At 45.4% G+C, this 18,014-nt stretch overlaps 1 protein-coding gene across 2 annotated transcripts in view; it reads right to left on the bottom strand.

Moving 5' to 3' along the window:
* Positions 1-17,650, bottom strand: part of HVCN1 (hydrogen voltage gated channel 1) — a 40,678-nt gene extending 23,028 nt beyond the window's left edge. Inside the window, exons 1-3 of one of the 2 annotated variants that reach the window (XM_027857363.1) lie at positions 17,583-17,650; positions 7,642-7,681; positions 164-436 (exon numbers count right to left, since the gene is read on the bottom strand). In XM_027857363.1, coding sequence (XP_027713164.1) covers positions 164-436; positions 7,642-7,662 — 294 coding nt within the window. In that variant the 5' untranslated portion in view covers positions 7,663-7,681; positions 17,583-17,650. Of the gene's footprint in view, positions 1-163; positions 437-7,641; positions 7,682-10,157; positions 10,244-17,582 lie in introns of those variants that run through there. The other variant, XM_027857364.1, reaches the window with a different exon arrangement.
* Between the last annotated feature and the right edge of the window lie 364 nt (positions 17,651-18,014).

The following is an 18,014-nucleotide window of genomic DNA, read 5'->3' as shown; positions in this document are numbered from 1 at the left end:
ATAGCCTTGCAAGATAAGGGTGGGCGGGTTTTTTTTTATCTCCACTGTAGAGATGCTGAGGCTCAGAGAAGAGCCTGACTGCCCAGTAGCCAAGACCTCCTGACTCTCACATCTAGACCTCTTCCCGCCCCATCCTGCTGATCCAGCTCTCAGTGAGACCTACCTGAAACCTGTGGGAACTGAAGACCTTCCTCATCATAGTCCTGAAGTCCAAGGGAACTTTTGGAGGGGTGACCACCTCTCCTGGAACATCAGTGGGGCCGCTTTCAGTCGCAGGAGCAGCGGATGCTGGAGCTGGTGCTGTAGGCATCTGTGGCTGCTCATCCTCCTCATCCTCATTGTCCCATCTCTTATATCTGGTATTCCATTTGTAGTGGTCATCGCCCACCACAGTGAAGTGCCTTAGGAATCTGGACATGGCCCTGGGGGAGCCGCCCTGGGAAGGTGTGGGGAGAGAGAAACTAAGTTTCAGTCCAGGTTACCCACACCAAGTTAGAGAGAGAAAGAGAGAGAGAGAGAGAGAGAGAGAGGGAGGAGTGGGGGAAGAGACAGAAACAGACAGACACACACACACACACACACAGAGAAGAGAGAGAGACAGAGAGAGAAGAGAAACAGAGACAGAGACAGAAAGAGAAAGAGACAGAGAGACAGAGACAGAGATTGACACACAGACAGACAGATACAGGGAGAGAAAGTGACAGAGAGAGAGAGGGAGGAGTGGGGGAAGAGACAGAGACAGACAGACAGACACACACACACAGACAGAGAAGAGAGAGACAGAGAGAGAAGAGAAACAAAGACAGAGACAGAGAGAAAGAGACAGAGACAGAGAGACAGAGACAGAGATAGACACACAGACAGACACAGGGAGAGAAAGTGACAGAGAGACAAAGAGAGAGAGAGAGATAGAAACACAGAGACAGAGACACAGAGAGGAAGTGACAGAGAGACAGAAACAGACAGAGACACAGAGAGAGAAAGACAGAGACTCAGAGACACGTGTGTAAGGGCTGGGCTGGGCCCTAAATGGGGACAGTCAAAGAGCAGAAAGAGAAGAGGTAGGAGAGGGACTGTGTGGGACCCAGAGCTCAAGGCTTTGAGGAGTTTCTCTTGGTCTCTTATTTTGGGACGGAGGCACTTTATAGAGACCTGGCAACAGGAAGCCCCAGCCTGCCCTTGTGGTTTGCCTGGGTGTAAGCAAAGGACTTCATTCTGCAGCCCAATTATAAAATGCACGGGGTAGGGTGGCGGGCGGGGGGGATAATGCTGCTAAGTGGCCCCCAAGCCCCATGTGCTGGCTGTCTACAGGAAAAGCTGTGGGTCACGGTTCACAGGTGACCACATTCTGAAGAAGCGAGCCTGTGCTTTGGGGGTGGAGGTGGAAATGAATGGAGGGTGGGGTGGAAGATGACAATAAAAACCACACAGAATTCTAAGGAAACAGGCACGTGTAGACTTCCTTTTAGAAGAGAGTCAGGTTCCTGAAAGGTAGAGAATAAACAGAGTTTTGACCAACTTGGCCACCTGGGGCCTCTTGTAAAAGAGCCAAGGATGGTGATTTTTAGAACAGCATCCCTGCAGTAAAGCCACGCATCCTTTTGGAGAGCAAACGATGTCCCCTCCTCCCCAGCCCGCTTGGTTTAGACTTGGTGTGAATCCAGATGTTTATCAATTGGGTTCTTGAGCTAGAACAGACTTGTCCTCTCTTGCCTCCTCAGAGTCTTTGGATCAAAGCTCTAGAATTGGAAGGGGCCTTCTTGGGGCCCTCTTGTTCAGGCTCTTCCAATCCAATCCAACAAACATTCATGACATTTGTTCGTGATCTTGGGCCAGAGCCTGGGCTAGGCTCTGGGAGTTAAAAGGAAAAAAAAAATAATTCCTGGCCTCAAGGAGCTTACACTCTCCTGGGGAGTGGGGCAGGGAGGGGACTTGGTATTTTATTCTGGAAGCAACAGAGATCCTTTGAAGATTCTTGAGTGACACGGTCAGATTTACGATTGAGGAAGATTTTTGACAGCTGTATGGAGGGTTAATTAGAGAGAAGAAAACTTGTTCAGTCGGTTGAGTCACGTCAAGACCCCATTTGGGGTTTTCTCGGCAGAAATCCTTGGCAGTCTTTCCCTTCTCTAGCTCATTTACAGATGAGGAAAGTGAGGCAAACAGGATGAAATGACTTGAACAGGGGCACACAATCACTAAGTGTCTGAGGCTGGATTTGAACTCAGGTCTTCCTGACTCTAGGCTTAATGCTCTATCGAGCCACCTAGCTTCCTGACCAGCTAAGAGGTTACCGCATTTGCCAAGGTGAGATGTGATGGGGTAGTAGTCATGTAAGGTGGGAAAAGAGGATGGACATGAAGGATGTATAAGAATCAACAAGGCTAAACAACTGTTTGGACACTGGGAATGAGCAGCTTGCTGAGACCATTCCTAAGAGGAGTGGAAGACGGGGTCAAATTTTGCCTTGTGTGTGAGGTCCTCAGGACTCACACATGTTTGCATACTAATTTTTTTATTAATGCATTACCATTAAAATCATATAGGAACTACATTTTCAGACTGTTTGAGGAGTGTCGTGGGCTGCTTATGGCCTGGCCCACAGGCCGTGCGTTTTATGCCCCTGTTCTGAAGTGTGCTGTCTATGTAAGGGAAGTAATTGGTTTAACATTCCCTCAAGAGTTTTGTCTTCCAGTATGTTATTTATTGGGCTGGTTTGCATTTATGAGAAGCAGACGTAAGCAAATACTGAGTAAACCACTAAGCCCAAGATTTCAACTGACACCATTGGTTGAGGAGTGAACAAGGTGAAGGGTGGGGACCAGGGTGAAGCCAGGAAACATGCCACAGGTAGCAGATTTCTTCAGTCAAGTCCCTTTTCTTTCCCTTCTTCTTCCTACCCCTACCCATAACTTCATTTAGAACATCCATTTTTTGCATTTACTTGGACATCCCTGGGGGTACAAGAGGAAGAGCCCTGCCACGAGGTAGAGCATTTAGAACAAGGGAAGTAGGCCTTCTTCTGCCCACTGGCCTTGGTCAGATCACATCCAGAGGCTGGTGTCCCATTTTGGCTGCCCTGTGTTATTAGGAAGGCCATTAATAAGCTGGACCATCTCTGGTGGAGGGAGACGAAGGTGGAGGGGCCCAGAGATGATGGTAGCTTTGAGAATGGAAGTCAAGGATGGGAAAAAGAGGAGCTGGGAACTGTCTCGTGGCGTTTGAAGACCTGTCATGTGGAAGACAGTTTGGCTTTTTTGTTTTGTTTTGTTCTGTTTTTTTGTATCATAGTCGATTTTATTGACTAGTAAGTGTGCATTATCACATGAAGGTTTTTTTTCCCCCAAGCTATTCATGGCACTGACTAGATGCAGTTTTTATTCTTAGCTGAAATGAAAGCATCTGTCCATATCTACTAATATTGAAATACTATGACTGGGCAGCCCTGCCAGCAGTAACTCAGCACAGCCTTGGGGCTTCCCAGCCTCAAAAGTCAACTTGCAAAGAACCCCTCGATTGCAGAAGTCATTGGTGCTTCTACTGTGGCCCACAGAAGGAGGAAGACAGTTTTTGACTTATTCTGCTCCAGCTCAGAGGTCTGTACCATGAACAATCCATGGATGTTTCAGAGAGACAGATTGAAGCTGAATCGGAGGAGAAAATTCTCCAGGTATTGAAGCTGCCCCAAAGAGTCTGGCCTCAGACACCAACTAACTGTGTGACCCTGGACAAGTCACTTCACCCTGTTTGCCTCAGTTTTCTCATCTGTATAATGACCTGGAGGAGGAAATGGCAAACCATTCCTGTATCTCTGCCAAGAAAACCCCAAATGGGGTCACGAAGAGTCAGACATGACTAAAAACAACTTAACAACACCAAGAAAAAGTGTCACAGGCCACCTCAGGAGGAGACTTTCACTGAAGACCTTTGAGCAGAGGTTGGGTGTAGAAAGAATTCTTCTTTGACTCCAAAACGAAGGTTTCTCTCAGCTAAGCTCTATGTCCCATGTCATTTCCCCCTTCACTCGGCCTCAGTTTTCTCATTTGGAAAGGCTTCCTGTTGGCTTCCTCCCTTTTAAACTGAAATTTTTTTTTAAAAAATCTATTTTTCTTCACACAGGGTGATATATTAGGATCAGAGTTCATAAAATGCTTGTTTTTGCAAAGAGCAGTATTTTTTTAAATATCGAGAGGCATTTTGAAAGGTTTTCTTTTTACAATGATGTCTAAGGAATGCTCTCATTGACATTTAAAAAAAAAACCCATGCAGCGAAGCAGAAAAGATCCACAGAACAGCCAGCAAGAAGACACTGGACGGTTCTAAGAATTGTCCAAATAAGTTTGTTTTTAGAAATGTAGGCAGTTTGGCCAGGCATGGTAGCACGCAGCTCTCATCCCTGATCCTGACAAGGCTGAGGCTGATGGCTGTCCTGTGCTCAGGAGTTCTGAGCTGCAGTGGGCCAGAGCCAGCTGGGTGTCTGCACTAAGTCTCGCACCAATGGAGTGAGCCTCCAGACTGAGCAGAGGGCTATTGGACTGCAGAAGAAAAGCTGAACCTGCCCAGGTTGGAAGAACAGAGCAAGCCTGGGCTTGTACCAATCACTGTTAGAAGCGGGGCCATGAGTCTGGGTGAGATGGGGAGACCCAGTCTCAAAAAAGAAATGCTGGCAATTCTCTATTATACAGGGGCTGATCATCCAAACGGTGGCTTGAATATGCTCATGGATTCTCCTCCTCCTCTTTCCATTCCTGATCTTTGGGCCATTCCCCTACACTAGACAGAAAAGATATCACAGGACCATAGATTTGATCAGGGCCCTTGTTGTGTATCTAGACCAATCCTTTTGTTTTACACATGGGGAAATTGAGACTGAGAGATAGGAAATGATATGTCTGAGGTCACGTGTTATAAGAGGAAGAGCCAGAATTTAAATAGTCTTAGACTCCAAATCTTTTCATTCCAGCAGGAAGCCTCAATGGGCACGCAGCCTTTCTGAGACCCAGGAATGAGAATGGAGAGAATGGCTAAAAGGAGACTCGGCGTGCCTTCACATTTGAGGTGAGTGGGTATGGTTTTTATTCCATTTTTCAGAAACTTCCCATTTGGGCTCAAGGCCGGTGAAGTAACAACCTCAGTGGAAATCACCAGTCTGAGTACATCTGGATACAACCTTCTCCGTGGCCTGGATTGTCACCAAGTCTGGCCACCAAAGTTCCTGCCCCTTCCTCACTTCAGAGAACCATGCAGATGGGAGATTTTTCTCTTGGGCTTCTGTCTTTCAAGCAAATGCTTCCTTCTTGAGTCATGGTTGGGATAGAAGCTGTCCTTGGAGATCAGGGGCAGGGAGAACAGGACTGAGCTCTCTGGTGCACAGGAACACAGGTGCCTGGGACCCTTACCAACCCTTGTTGCTCAGATTATGTGGAATGCTTTTTCTCTTTTTCTAAATCACGGAAGTCTTTAAATAAGCGTAGCAAACTTTCCTTTTCTAGGGTAGAGAGGAAGTGTGAGGTCCATGAAGGCCAACCACAAATTCAGCAGCCAACCCATGTGACCAGGGGGCACCTGGTACAAAGAGTCTGGGAGGGGGAATCCCCCTGGGCCTGGAGCCCCTGCAGGCTGTCATTCCAGGCCTATCCTGAGGCCATCCTCTGCAAGTTGCTTCCATTTTTTTGTACCTCATTTTCCCTATCTATTAAATCTGCTTCACTGCTTCAATTCAATTAAACCCAACAAGGATTTATTAACCACCTACTATGGATCATGTGCAGGTAGGCAGTGCAGTGAATAGAGTGCTGGCCCTGGAGTCAGAAGGAGCTGAGTTCAAATCCAACCTTCCAAGGTGTGTGACCCTGGACAAGTCACTTAATCTTGTTTGCCTCAGTTTCCTCATGTGTAAAATGAGCTGGGAAAAGAAGTTGCAGTATCTTTGCCAAGAAAACCCCAAATGGGGTCATGAGGAGTCAGACACAACTGAACAAGTCATGGGCCCCTTTGGCAGTCTGGAGGAGCATATTTACTGCTCCAAATCATATGCTATTGCTTATATTCACAGTTGGAGGAAATGCTAAATTTTAGGCAGAGGTTGGTGAGAATGAAGATTTTTTTTTTTCCCATCCCAGTTCATAGATCTCATGAAATCCATCCATTCTCCCTCTGGGGGTCTGTAGACCTCAGCTTTACAGCTATAATACAAAAATTTTAGGTGTGTCACTAATAGGTTTGGGGGATGAGAGGATTGGTGGGAATCTTCCCTTGCATTTGATAGATGAAGAAACTGAGGCCCAGGGAATGCAAGTCACTTGCCCTGGGTCACACAGGTACTAAGTGGCAGAGCCTGGATTTGAACCCAGGTCCCTGACTCCAAGTTCAGTGTTCTTGCTATTAAACCACACCGCCTGCCAATAAGCCATGTTATCCTTATTTTACAGATGGGGAAACTGAGGCCTGGAGAAAGGAAGAGACTTTCCTGGAACAGATTTCTTCCTCCACCCCAAACACACACAGACTAGGGCAGATCAAGTTTATAGAATCATAGAATTAGGCAGCAGGAAAAAACAACAACTTTCCTTCATAATTCACTTTGAAACCATCTGTTAAGAGATATTTTGTGCCTATGGGCCTTAACATGTCTGTCCCTCCTCCCGACTCACTATCACCTGGCATGTTCTTCCTTGGCCTCCTCACCTTCCTCCTGCTTCAGATACTACTACTATCTCTCCCCCAGCCCCCTTTCCACTGCTGGACTTTTCACTGTAAGGCGACTTACACAGAGTTTTACAGATAGAATACGTCTGAGCAGAGATCCAGGTTCCCCTGATTCCCATCCAGCCAAATGAACTGAATTTTCTTCTTGCTTCTCTTACAGACTTACAAAAAAAAGGTGTGTGTGTGGGGGGGGGGGTGCAAATAAAGCAGAGAGGCTGGCTCTGATGCTTACTAACTGGGTGAGTTTCTTGATCCTCTTTCAGTCTGTTTCCTCATCTGCAGAATGAGGCTAATACTGCTCTGAATCCCCTGTCTTTCATGGAGAAGAGAAGGGAGTAAGCATTTATATAGTTCCTGACATGTACCAGGCACTGCTAAGTGTTTTATACTTCATCATCTCATTTGAGCCTCATAACAAACCTGGGAGATAGGTACTATTATTGTTATCCCTATTTTACAATTGGGGAAACTGAGGAAAACAGAGGTTAAGTGACTTTCCCAGGGTCACACAGCCGGTAAGTGTCTGAGTCTGGATTTGAACTCAGGTCTTCCTGATTCCAGGCCCAGTGTACCACCAGCTGCTGTGGGTGTGCAGAGAAGCTCATTTTGGAAACCTTAAAGTGCTAGGGAGAATGTTCATCCTTCTTCTCCTCTTCCTTGTTATTGCCTGGATCTGTCTCTTCATCCATGTGAGGAACACTAGATGCAGAAACTCCTTTTCTCCAAGTTGTCTAGACTGCTCATCTGTAACTTATGGTCTTAGAGAGGGGCCTCGGGGCACTGAAGCGAATGACTTGTCCAGGGTCATACAGCCAGGTTGTGTCAGTGGTAGGACTTGAACCCAGGTCTCCCTGGCTATCTTCCCCTCCCCCCCATTCCTCTGCCTCTATGATCTCTTCCCATCTGAGTTCCAGTGATGAAAAATCCACTTACCTCTTTTTCTTCTGTATCCATTTTTCAGCTGTTCTTGAATCTGGAAAAAAAGAAGAATGTGGTTGGGTTCTCTTGTGTAACACAGTCATCTTAAATGAAAAACAACAACTTTGTTTTTAAGTGTTGTTTACAGCATTTCTCCTCTAGGATTCCAGTTCTTGGCTAGAAGGGATCTTGGAGGCCCTCTAATCCAACTGCCTCATTTCACAGATGAGAAAACTGAGTCCTAGGGAAGTTAAAGGATGTGCTCACGGCCTCAGAGGCAGGATTTGAACCTGAAGCCTTTGACTCGAGAGCTAGCTCTCTTTTAACATGATTTATCATTGCTCAGTCATTTTTCAGTCATGTCTGACTCTTCATGACCCCCCTTGGGTCATACAGCTAGTAAGTTTTTGAGGCTGGATTTGGACTCAGGAAGATGAGCTCTATCCACTCTATCCACCTACCTGCCCAATCTAGAGTTACTACAACTTCAAAGTTGGGGTGGCTTCCTGAAGCCCAGGTACCTGCCTGGCTTCCCCAGGGCACCCCAAATAGACCTTCAAATACTCCTCATCTTTGCCCTAAGCACACCCCTCCTCCATACTTCCTTGTTTCTGCTGAGGACCCTGGTATCCTTCCTCTCAGCCATCCAGGACTCCTCCCTCATGCTCCCCCCTCCCATCCAGTTGGTTGCCAAATCTTGTCTATTCTCCCTCCCCTCCAGGTGCGTTCTTTGCCTTCTCTCTACTCACACTTTTCACCACCCAGTTGAAGCTGGAGTCACCTCTTGCCGGGACCAATGTCATACCTTCCTAATAGCCCTTTCTGCTTCTAGTCTCCCCCTTCACCAATTCAGCCTGTGCACAATTATCAAAATAATCTTCCTAGGGCATAGGTCACTCCTCTCTGCTCAAAAAACAAACTCCAAACCTGCAGTGGCTCCCTACTACCTCTGGGAAAAAGGGACGATGACTAGCATTTATAAAGTTCATTAATCATTACAAAGCAATCTACAAATATTATCTCATTGACAACTTTTCAAGGTAGGTGATATGATTACCCCCATTTTCCAGGCGAGGAAACTGAGGCTAGAGGTTAAGTGACTTGTCTAGAATCATACAACAACTAAGGGGCAGTATTTGAACTCAGGTTTTTCTGACTCAAGGCTAGTATTTTAGCAACTAGGCTACTACCTCTAACCCTGGCATTCAAGGTTCTCCAAAGTCTGGCTCTGAATTACCTTTCCAGACTTCATTCACTTTCCTTCTCTTCATGCACTCTACATTGCAAACTCGACTAGTATCTGTTCCCTAAACTCAGTACTCAATCTCCTGCCTCAGGACATCTGCACTGGGCACTCCCATGCCTAGAACACACATCTTCTTCATCTCACAGTGTCAGAATCCTTGCTTCAACACTCAGTTCATGTCTTCTCCTCCATGAAGCCTTCTTTGATTCTTCCCCATTGATTAGTGAGTGTTCTCTGCCCTCCTACTTCCTATTATACTTATTTATCTTGGAAACTAGGTGGCAAAGTGGATAGAGTGCTGGGCTTGGAGTTGGGAACATTTGAGTTCAACTCCAACCTCAGACACTTACTAGCTGTGTGACACTGGGCAAGTCACTCAACTGCTGTCTGCCTCAGTTTCCTCGTCTGCAAAATGGAAGTAATAATAGTAACACCTGCATACCAGGGTTGTTGTGAGGCTCATATTCACAAAATGTTTCAGGAACCTTTTATAATTGCTAACTATTATTATTATTTGAGTCATGGACCCTTTTGGCAGCCTGGTGCCCTTCTCACAATTTTTTTAAATCCAAAAAAAAATCAATAAAAGTACAAAGGAACCTAATTATATTGAAATACAGTTATCAAAATATCTTAAACAAATAAACGAGCCCAGGTTAAGAACCCCTGGGCTAGATGGTTTCTAAAGTCCTTTCTGGCTCTTAACATTTCAGTTCAAATCCTGCCTCAGTCGTTTCCTGGCTGTGTGACCCTGGGCAAGTCACTTCCCTCTACCTCAGTTTCTTCTTTTATGAAATGAAGAAGTCAGACTCAATGGTCTCTAAAGTCCCTTCCAGCTTTAAATCTAAGGTCTTATGATTCTATTTCCTGGTAATAATAATAAAAACTGCCATTTGAAATTATTTTGCAAACATCATCTCATCTGAGCCTCTGAGAAGTAGGTACTACAGGTATCATCGCCATTTTACAGGTGAGAAAACTGCAGTTCCATATACAGTAGGTGTCTGATGTGGGATTAGGACGCAGGCCTTCCTGACTCCAAGTCCAGAACTCTATCTCCTATGTCATGCTCCCTTGACCTAGGCATCTAACATGCGCTGCTCCCCTCCCCACCGCCCCACGGCTTATCTGACGTGGTGAATCCAAAGTTAGTTTTGCTAATTAGTTATTTGAGATGACCAGTGGGCCAGTAGGGTCTAGCCCCTTGACCCTGGTATCGCTAGTGTTGGCTGCCAGCAGACTTGGCTCAGCGCTCTAAGACCTTAGCTGCAGAGAAGTTACCAACCTGTATTGGTAAAGGGAGTTTCCTCATTGGGGAGTTCCTTTGATCAGTGAAAGAGCAGCTGGGTGGCACAGTGGATAGAGCGCTGGGCCTGGAGTCAGGAAAACCCGAGTTCAAATCTGCTTTCAGACACTTACTAGCTCGATGGTTCTGGGCAAGTAACTTAACCTTGTTTGGCTCAATTTCCTCATCTGTAAAATGAGCTGGAGAAGGAAATGGCAAAACCACTTCAGTATCTTTGCAAAGAAAACCCCCAAATGAGGTCATGAATAATCGGACATGACTGAAAACAAACTATATCAATGAAATCACAAGTCCAGTCCCCATCCTTTTTGAAAAGTATATTTGCTAATAGAATGCAAGCCCCTGGAGGGCAGGAACTGTTTTGCGTTTTTCTTTGTATCGCCTGTATCTAGGGGGCTATCTCCAGTTGTCCTGATCTATATCCTGCCACTGAACCCAGATGTTCCTTAGGTGCAGGTATAATCTCGTCAGCTGCCCTACTTAATACTACTGCCTTCCCTTCCTTGATTAGTTCCAACTTCTCTTGCATAGATAGGTCCAGTGGGAAGCGTCTTGGATGACTTGGAGGCTGGGAATATGAGTGACTAAAAGAAAGATATGTTGTCAATACATAAATCACTGCCGGGGGCCCCAAAATGTCTTAGCTCTCTTTTACTGCTAAACTAGAAAGAGCAGTCTGCTAAAGTGATCGCCTCCATATCATGACCAGTGGTATAATGGAGAGTCTGTTGGGCCTGGGAGTCAGGGAGATCTGAGTTCAAATCCAGCCTCAGACATTTACTAGCTGTATGACCCTGGGCAAGTCACTTTAACCTCTGTCTGTCTCAGTAACTGTAAAATGTACTGTAATAATAGCACCTACCTTACAGGGTTGTGATAAGGATTAAATAAATGAACATATATAAAGCACTTTATAAACCTTAAAGTGTTATATAAATGCTATTATTGTTGTTGTTGTTATTATTTCTTTACTGTACTGTAATCACTCTCAACAACCCTCTTAGTTGCTTAATCCAATGATCTTTTTCTCATTCCTTGATAAGAAGCTAGGTGGTACAGTGGGCAGAGTGCCCAGGGCTAAAGTTAGGAAGACCTGAGTTTGAATCCAGCCTCAGACTTACTAGCTGTATGACCCTGGGCAAGTCACTTCACCTTATTTGCCTCAGTTTCCTCATCTGTAAAATGAGCTGGAGAAAGAAATGACAATCCACTCCAATATCTTTTCCAAGAAAACCTAAATGGGATCACCAAGAGTCTAACATGATTGAATAACTCTTCCTTAACCTCTTATCCCCGTTGACCATCCTCTCCTTCCTTGGCTTGGATGACACTGGTGTCTCCTGGTTCTCCTACCTGTGTATCTCTTTCTTTTCCATCTTCTTTGTGGGTTTGTCATTCTCTTCCCATCTCCTTAGTGTGAGGACTGTCCGGGGCCCTCTTTTGTCTCTGTTCATCCCCAGCTCTCATAGGTTCAATGACCATCTCTCTGTAGAGGAGTCCCAGATCTCTATGTTCAGTCCCAATCTTTCTCCTGAGTTCTAGTCTGGCATCATCAACTGCCTATTGTTGAATTTGTATCCCTAGTGCCTAGCACAGTGTTTGGGTCATAGGAAGCATTTAAATGCCTTTGCACTCACTCATTCATTCATTTGTTCATTTATCCATCCCTTCCTGGATGTCCCATTGGCGTCTCAAATGTTCAAAATGAAACTTCAATCTTACCTCCAGACTTTTGTGTTTCTATGAAGAGTACCAGTCATCATCCTTTCAGCCACCCAGGTTCCTAACCTGTGGTCACCTTTAATACCTTCCTTGCCCTCATAACTAGTTTCTGAGACCTCCACAACATCTCTTTCAGTCATCTTTAATTAAATTCAACCAAACATTTAAGTGCCTACTGTGTGTCAGGGACTCTGCTAGGTGCTAGGAATACAAAGACAAAAATGAAAGAGTCTCTGCCCTCAAGGAGGTTACAATTTATATCCACAGCATCTCTCAAATCCATCCCTTTCTCTCTACTCACACAGCTACCAAACCATTTCAATCCATTCTGACTTAGTAGACTATTAAAATAGCCAATAAATGGGGCAGGTAGGTGGCGCAGTGGATAGAGCACCAGCCCTGAAGTCAGGAGGACCTGAGTTCAAATCCGGCCTCAGACCAAACACTTGACACTTACTAGCTGTGTGACCCTGGGCAAGTCACTTAACCCCAATTGCCTAAAAAGAAAATAGCCAATAATTGGTCTCGGTAGCACTAAACTGGCAGGAACATAGGAATGGTACTTAGTAGGTGCTTAACAAATATTCATTGATTGACTGGTCTCCTTGTCTCCAGTCTCTCCTTTTTCTGCTCTTGTGGTTGTATGAAAGGTATGTTGTCAGTACATGAACACTGAGTTCACTGTCAGAGACCCCAAAATATCTTAGCTGTCTTTTACTTAGCTCTCCTTTTTCTGTTGTTGTTGTTTAGTAATGTCTGACTCTAGGTGATCCCATTTAGGGTTTTCTTGGCAAAGATACTGGAGCAGTTTGCCATTTCCTTCTCCAGCTCATTTTACAGATAAGGACACTGAGGCAAACAGGGTTCAGTGACTTGCCCAAGGTCACACAGCTAGTAAGTGTCTGAGGCTGGATTTGAATTCAAGTCTTCCTGACTCCAGGCCTGGTGTCTCTATATCCTCTGCACCACCTAGCTGCCCACTCCCTTTCTCCCTTTTCTAATCAATCTATTTTTAGGTTTGAGTTAAGGAAACTTAACAGGTAAATTTGTTGTTCCAAAGTGGAATGGGAAGTGTCAGGAAGTAGTGAGTTACTCTTTCCTGGAGGTGCTATATTTATATCTAGATATCTATATCTATACCTACATATATATCGATATAGATAGAGATATCTCTATAGACAGAGAGATATATTTATGTATACACACACACATATATAAAATACATAATAGATATTGTAGAAGGGATTCTTCTTAGGGTATAATGGTTGGAATGCACTCCCTCTTCACCTCTGCCTTTTAGAATCTCTGGCTTCCTTTAAGACTTTGCTCACAGCACCCCTCCTCCTCCACCCTGTCCCAGATGCTAATCCTTTTCACCTCCCTGGACACCTCCCAGCTCCCTTGTCTCTATATAAGTTGACTTGACCATTACAATGTCAGTTCCTCAAGGGCAGGGATTGTTTTTAATTTTTCTTTGTATTTCCAGCACTTACCCTTCCAGTACTGGGGATGTAATAAATGCTTGATAACTAACTGGCTGATTGATTGCTATCTGGACTGTCCAGTAAGTGCTTAATAAACATTTTTTGACTGATTGATATCCTGACTATATAGTAAGTGCTTAATAAATGCTTTTTGATTAATTGATATCCTGACTATACAGTAAGTGCTTAATAAATGTTTTTGATTGATATCTTGACTATACAGTAAGTGCTTAATAAATGTTTTTTGATTGCTATCCTGGCTACACAGTAAGTGCTTAATAAATGTTTTTTGATTAATTGATATCTTGACTATACAGTAAGTGGTTAATTAATGCTTTTTGATTGAGTAGATGCCAAGGGTGGTTCCTTTCAGTTCTAGATCCATGAGTTTGGAATCACACGGGGATTATCTGAGGGGAATTTACTCAGGGCATCCGAATGTCACATGCTTCCCGTCTGTTGCCAAATGACTATGGAGTTGTGCAAACCTTCTTTCAAAGAAAGTTTTCAAAACCTCATGTTGCCTCATGCTTTGGTAACGTCCCATCACCAGCTTGCCTTCTCTTGCTTGCAGAGTCCTGTCTCCATTCCCCCAGCTTTTTCCCCAAGAGAATTCAAGTGAAACCCCGCCTTTACACAAGACAGGAGCTGGCCGAGAGGCCTCCCGGAAGTTCTGCTGATAGCACATAATCAGAGCAAGCACCACAACCCACTAGGGACCAAGGGACTGGCACACTCCACCACCTTTCCCATGGAAACTGCAACCAAGAGCCTGCAAACACAACATGACAGCCGAAGGGATGGCCAACCACCCTTGGGGAGCCTTGACACTGCCAGGCAATTAGCCTTTGGTTCCTGTTACCCCAAGAGTGCAGAGCATCTTCAGTTGGGCAACTGGAGACAAAGAAGTCTTGCTGTTGTCCAGCTGTGTCTGACTCTGCATGACCCCATTTGGGGTTTTCTTGGCAGAGATCCTGGAGTGGTTTGCCATTTCCTTCTCCAGTTCATTTGCCAGACGAGGAGACTGAGGCAAAAGCAGTTAAGTGACTTGCCCAGGGTCACATAGCTAGTCAGTGTCTGAGGCAGGAAGGTGAGTCTTCTTGACTCCAGGCCAAGGAGCACTCCGTCCACTGTGCTACCTCAACCTCCCCCATAAGACCTAAATATTTAACCTATGCGCTCCTGACTATAATCTTTTCAACAGTGGGGATATTTAGCAGATTATAGGATTTAGGCTTTGGTTTTCTCATGTGTAAAGTGAGGGATTCAGACTAGTGATCACTGAAAAGGCCCCTTCCAGCTCAATCAATCAATCAACCAACCAGGCATTGTGCCAGGGGTGCTAGGGATACCAAGTCAGAAATGAGAGAGTCCCTACCCTTGAGAAGCTTACATCTGGGGGGGAGACAAAATGTGTGATTGTATGTATATATACACACGTGCATATATACATGCAGCATATTAAATATCTGTACATATCTGTACATATATACACATGTATATATGTGTGTGTAGGTATGTATACAACATAAACTACATGAATGTGAAAAATGCATGCAAATAAATACAAAATGATTGGAAGGAGTTAGAAAGGCTTCATGTAAAGGATGGTACTCTCAGCTAATTCTTGAAGAAACAAGAGTCCAAGAGGTAGAGTTGAGGCAGTGAATTCCAGATACGGGGGTGGAGGTGGGAGATGGAGGGCTATAAATAAGGTACAATAGGAAAGTCAATATGACGAGAAGACAACCTGTGAAGGTCAGCAATGTGTCATAAAGCTGGAAAGCTCTAAACCACTGGTCCTGTGATTCTAGTTCTTCTTTCTGGGTCTCAGTCTAGTCATCTGTGAAATGAGGGGGCTGAAGCTGATGGCCTCCATGGGTCCCTTTTAGCTCAAAATCTTCCCAGCCTATGACCTCCAGGGTTGAGGCAACCTGATAGAGAGGACAGAGGGATTTACATGCCCCAATACCTTTCTGGTGGAAATTGTAAGCAAAGGCCTCAAAGCCTCTCAAGTAATAGAGTAGAAATCAGGAAGATCTGAGTTCAAAGTCTGCCTCTGATGCTTCCTAAGTATGTGACCCTGGGCAAGTCACATAACTTTTTTGAACTTCACCTTCATCATTTGTAAAATGGGAGTGATAATTTCTGAAGGAATAACAAAAATAATGATAGCTAGCTCGTATATAGTGCCTACTATGTTCCAGGCACTGCACTAAGCTCTTTACAAAAGATCTCATTTGATCTTCATAACAACCTTGGGATGCAGATAATAATGATAATGATAATGTAATATCAATAGCATTTCTATAGTGCCCACTATGTGTCAGGCACTGTACTAAGTGCTTTACAAATATTATTTCATTTGATCCTCACAACAACCCTGGGAGGGAGATAATAATCATAGATATAATGATAATGATAGCATTTATATATAGCACCTACATGTGTCAGGAGCTATACTAAGTACTTCACGAATATGATCTCATTTAACCCCTATAGCAACCCTGGGAGATAGGGGCTATTATTATCCCCTTTTTACTGTACTCCCCCTCCAAGGGATGTTGCAAAAATCTAAAGAGATAATCAATCAATACATACATATCAGTGATTATTGAGTCCATTGATTTCTTTCTATGGAAAGAAGCGCAGTGAGGGAAATCCCTTGCCTCTGGCCATGCAGAAGGAAGGGAAGGAACTGAGTAGAGAGTGTGGAAAGGTCAGTCCAGGGCTCTTCCTGCTCAGAGAGGCTGCTCTGCAGGTCCTGTGGGTATTTCTATAATACTTTCAGGGAAAACTTGAGCTTTGAAGGGACAAGGATGGGGAAGGCAGGAGGTAAAGACAAGAGAAGTAAGATCCTGGGGGAGCTCAGCCACAGCTGTGCTGGCTGATCCTGGGCCACGAAATCTCCTCTTCAGACCTAAGATTCCTCCTCTATAAAATGAGGAAGTTGGAGTGTACTCTTTATGAGGGGAATTCCAATTCCACTTTGTCTACTCTAAGGTTTTCCCAGTTCTATGAATGTATGTTCTAGGTCCCTTCTAGATGCCCCTTCCACCTCTAGAAGGTTTCAATACAATCCAATATAGCTCTGACATTCTGTGTTCTAACCTCTCCCATCTGACATTCCCTGTTCTACAGGCCCTGAAACATTCTGATATTCTATGCCTTAAGGTCCCTTGGACCACAAATGTTCTATGTTCTAAGATCTCTTCCAGTACTGAAATTCCATATTCCATGTCATTAGAACATAAATTTCTTAAGAGCAGGTTCTGTTTTTATCTTCATAGCTTCAGCATCAAGCCTGGGCATATAGTAGGAATATTTTGCTATTCCCATGCTCAAATTAATACATGCTCCATGATTCAAGATCTTCATTCCAAGTTCTAAGGTCCCTCCCAGATCCGACATTCTCTAAGTTCTAAGGTCTTTGGCGGTTTTTCTAGTCTTCATTTTTTGGCAACAGGACTGGTGTTTCTGTGGTGGGCTGGGTTGAACTGGACTGACCCATACAGTCAGCGTTCTCTCTTGTACCAGGCGGTGGGGGGCAATTCTTCCCTCTGGAAACCCCTTCGGAGGGGCGATGGGCAATGGGGATGGGGTCTCTGAGCAGCCAGCAAGCAGAGGAAAGGGGGGTAGCGCTCAGGAGAGGAGAAAGAAGCCTGGAACAGTAGAAGTCCCAGGGGTCCATTCGGGCTCCTAGGCACCTGGAGGCGGAGGAGGGGAAGGCAGATTAACTCGATCTCCCAGGGTACAACAAACCTGAAGAGGGAGAGCTACCTTCCTTGGAGGACAAGAAAGAGAAGGAGGTCGAGGACAAGGGGGTATGGGGAAGAGAAGGAAGGGAGGGAATAACTAGCAGCAGGCTCCCCATTCCCACTTTCCAGATCAGGTAGTTGAGGTCAGCTAGTCTCCCCAGCAACTCCCCGCGCCCAGCGCCCCAGTTCCATACTTGCGTCGGCCTGCTGGCTCGGAATACCTTGGTCAGCACCCACCTACCGGGACTAGTCCCCCCCCACCCCCCCACCCCCAACTACAGCAGCCTCCAGGAGGACGTAACGGCCCCGACCTATCTCAGACCCACTCCGCACATATCCATCCCCCGCCAAGTCCAGGGATGGAGGGCGGGGGAGGAAGGGGTAGGGGCGATCGCTGAGGCAGGATGAGCTGAGCGGCCCATTGCAGCGAGAGGACTTACCCTGTCCCGAGCCTCAGCTTTCAGCGCAGGGCGGGCGTTAAGTTAGAGCCGCCTCTGCAACTCGAAGAGAAGTGGTTACGGTCCCACCCTCTCCGCTCCCCACCCCCCCTTCTTCCTCTTCACCTCTTTTTTCTCTTTCTTCTTCTTCCCTCCTCCTCCCTCCGACCCAGGGTCCCAGGATGGCTGGAGTCACTTATGATAACGGCTAGGGCCCCTCCCCACCGTCCGGTTTCCCGTTTCCCCCTTCCCCTCGCTTTCTCTTTCCTCTTCTCTCTTCCTTTGCTTCCTTCCTTCGCTCCCTCTCTCTTCCCTTCCCTCTTTCTCCCCCCTCTGTCTTTCTCTCTTCTCTCTTTTCTCTAGATCTCTCCTCTTTCTTTCCTCCTCTTTCCTTTCCTTCTCTTTCCCTCTCTCCCTTCTCCTTCTCCTCTCTGT

The sequence above is a fragment of the Vombatus ursinus genome, unplaced genomic scaffold (assembly GCF_900497805.2).
Source record: "Vombatus ursinus unplaced genomic scaffold, bare-nosed wombat genome assembly UNPS02012122.1, whole genome shotgun sequence".
In the NCBI taxonomy this organism is placed as follows: Eukaryota; Metazoa; Chordata; class Mammalia; order Diprotodontia; family Vombatidae; genus Vombatus; species Vombatus ursinus.
This window is presented reverse-complemented; position numbering and strand designations above follow the sequence as displayed.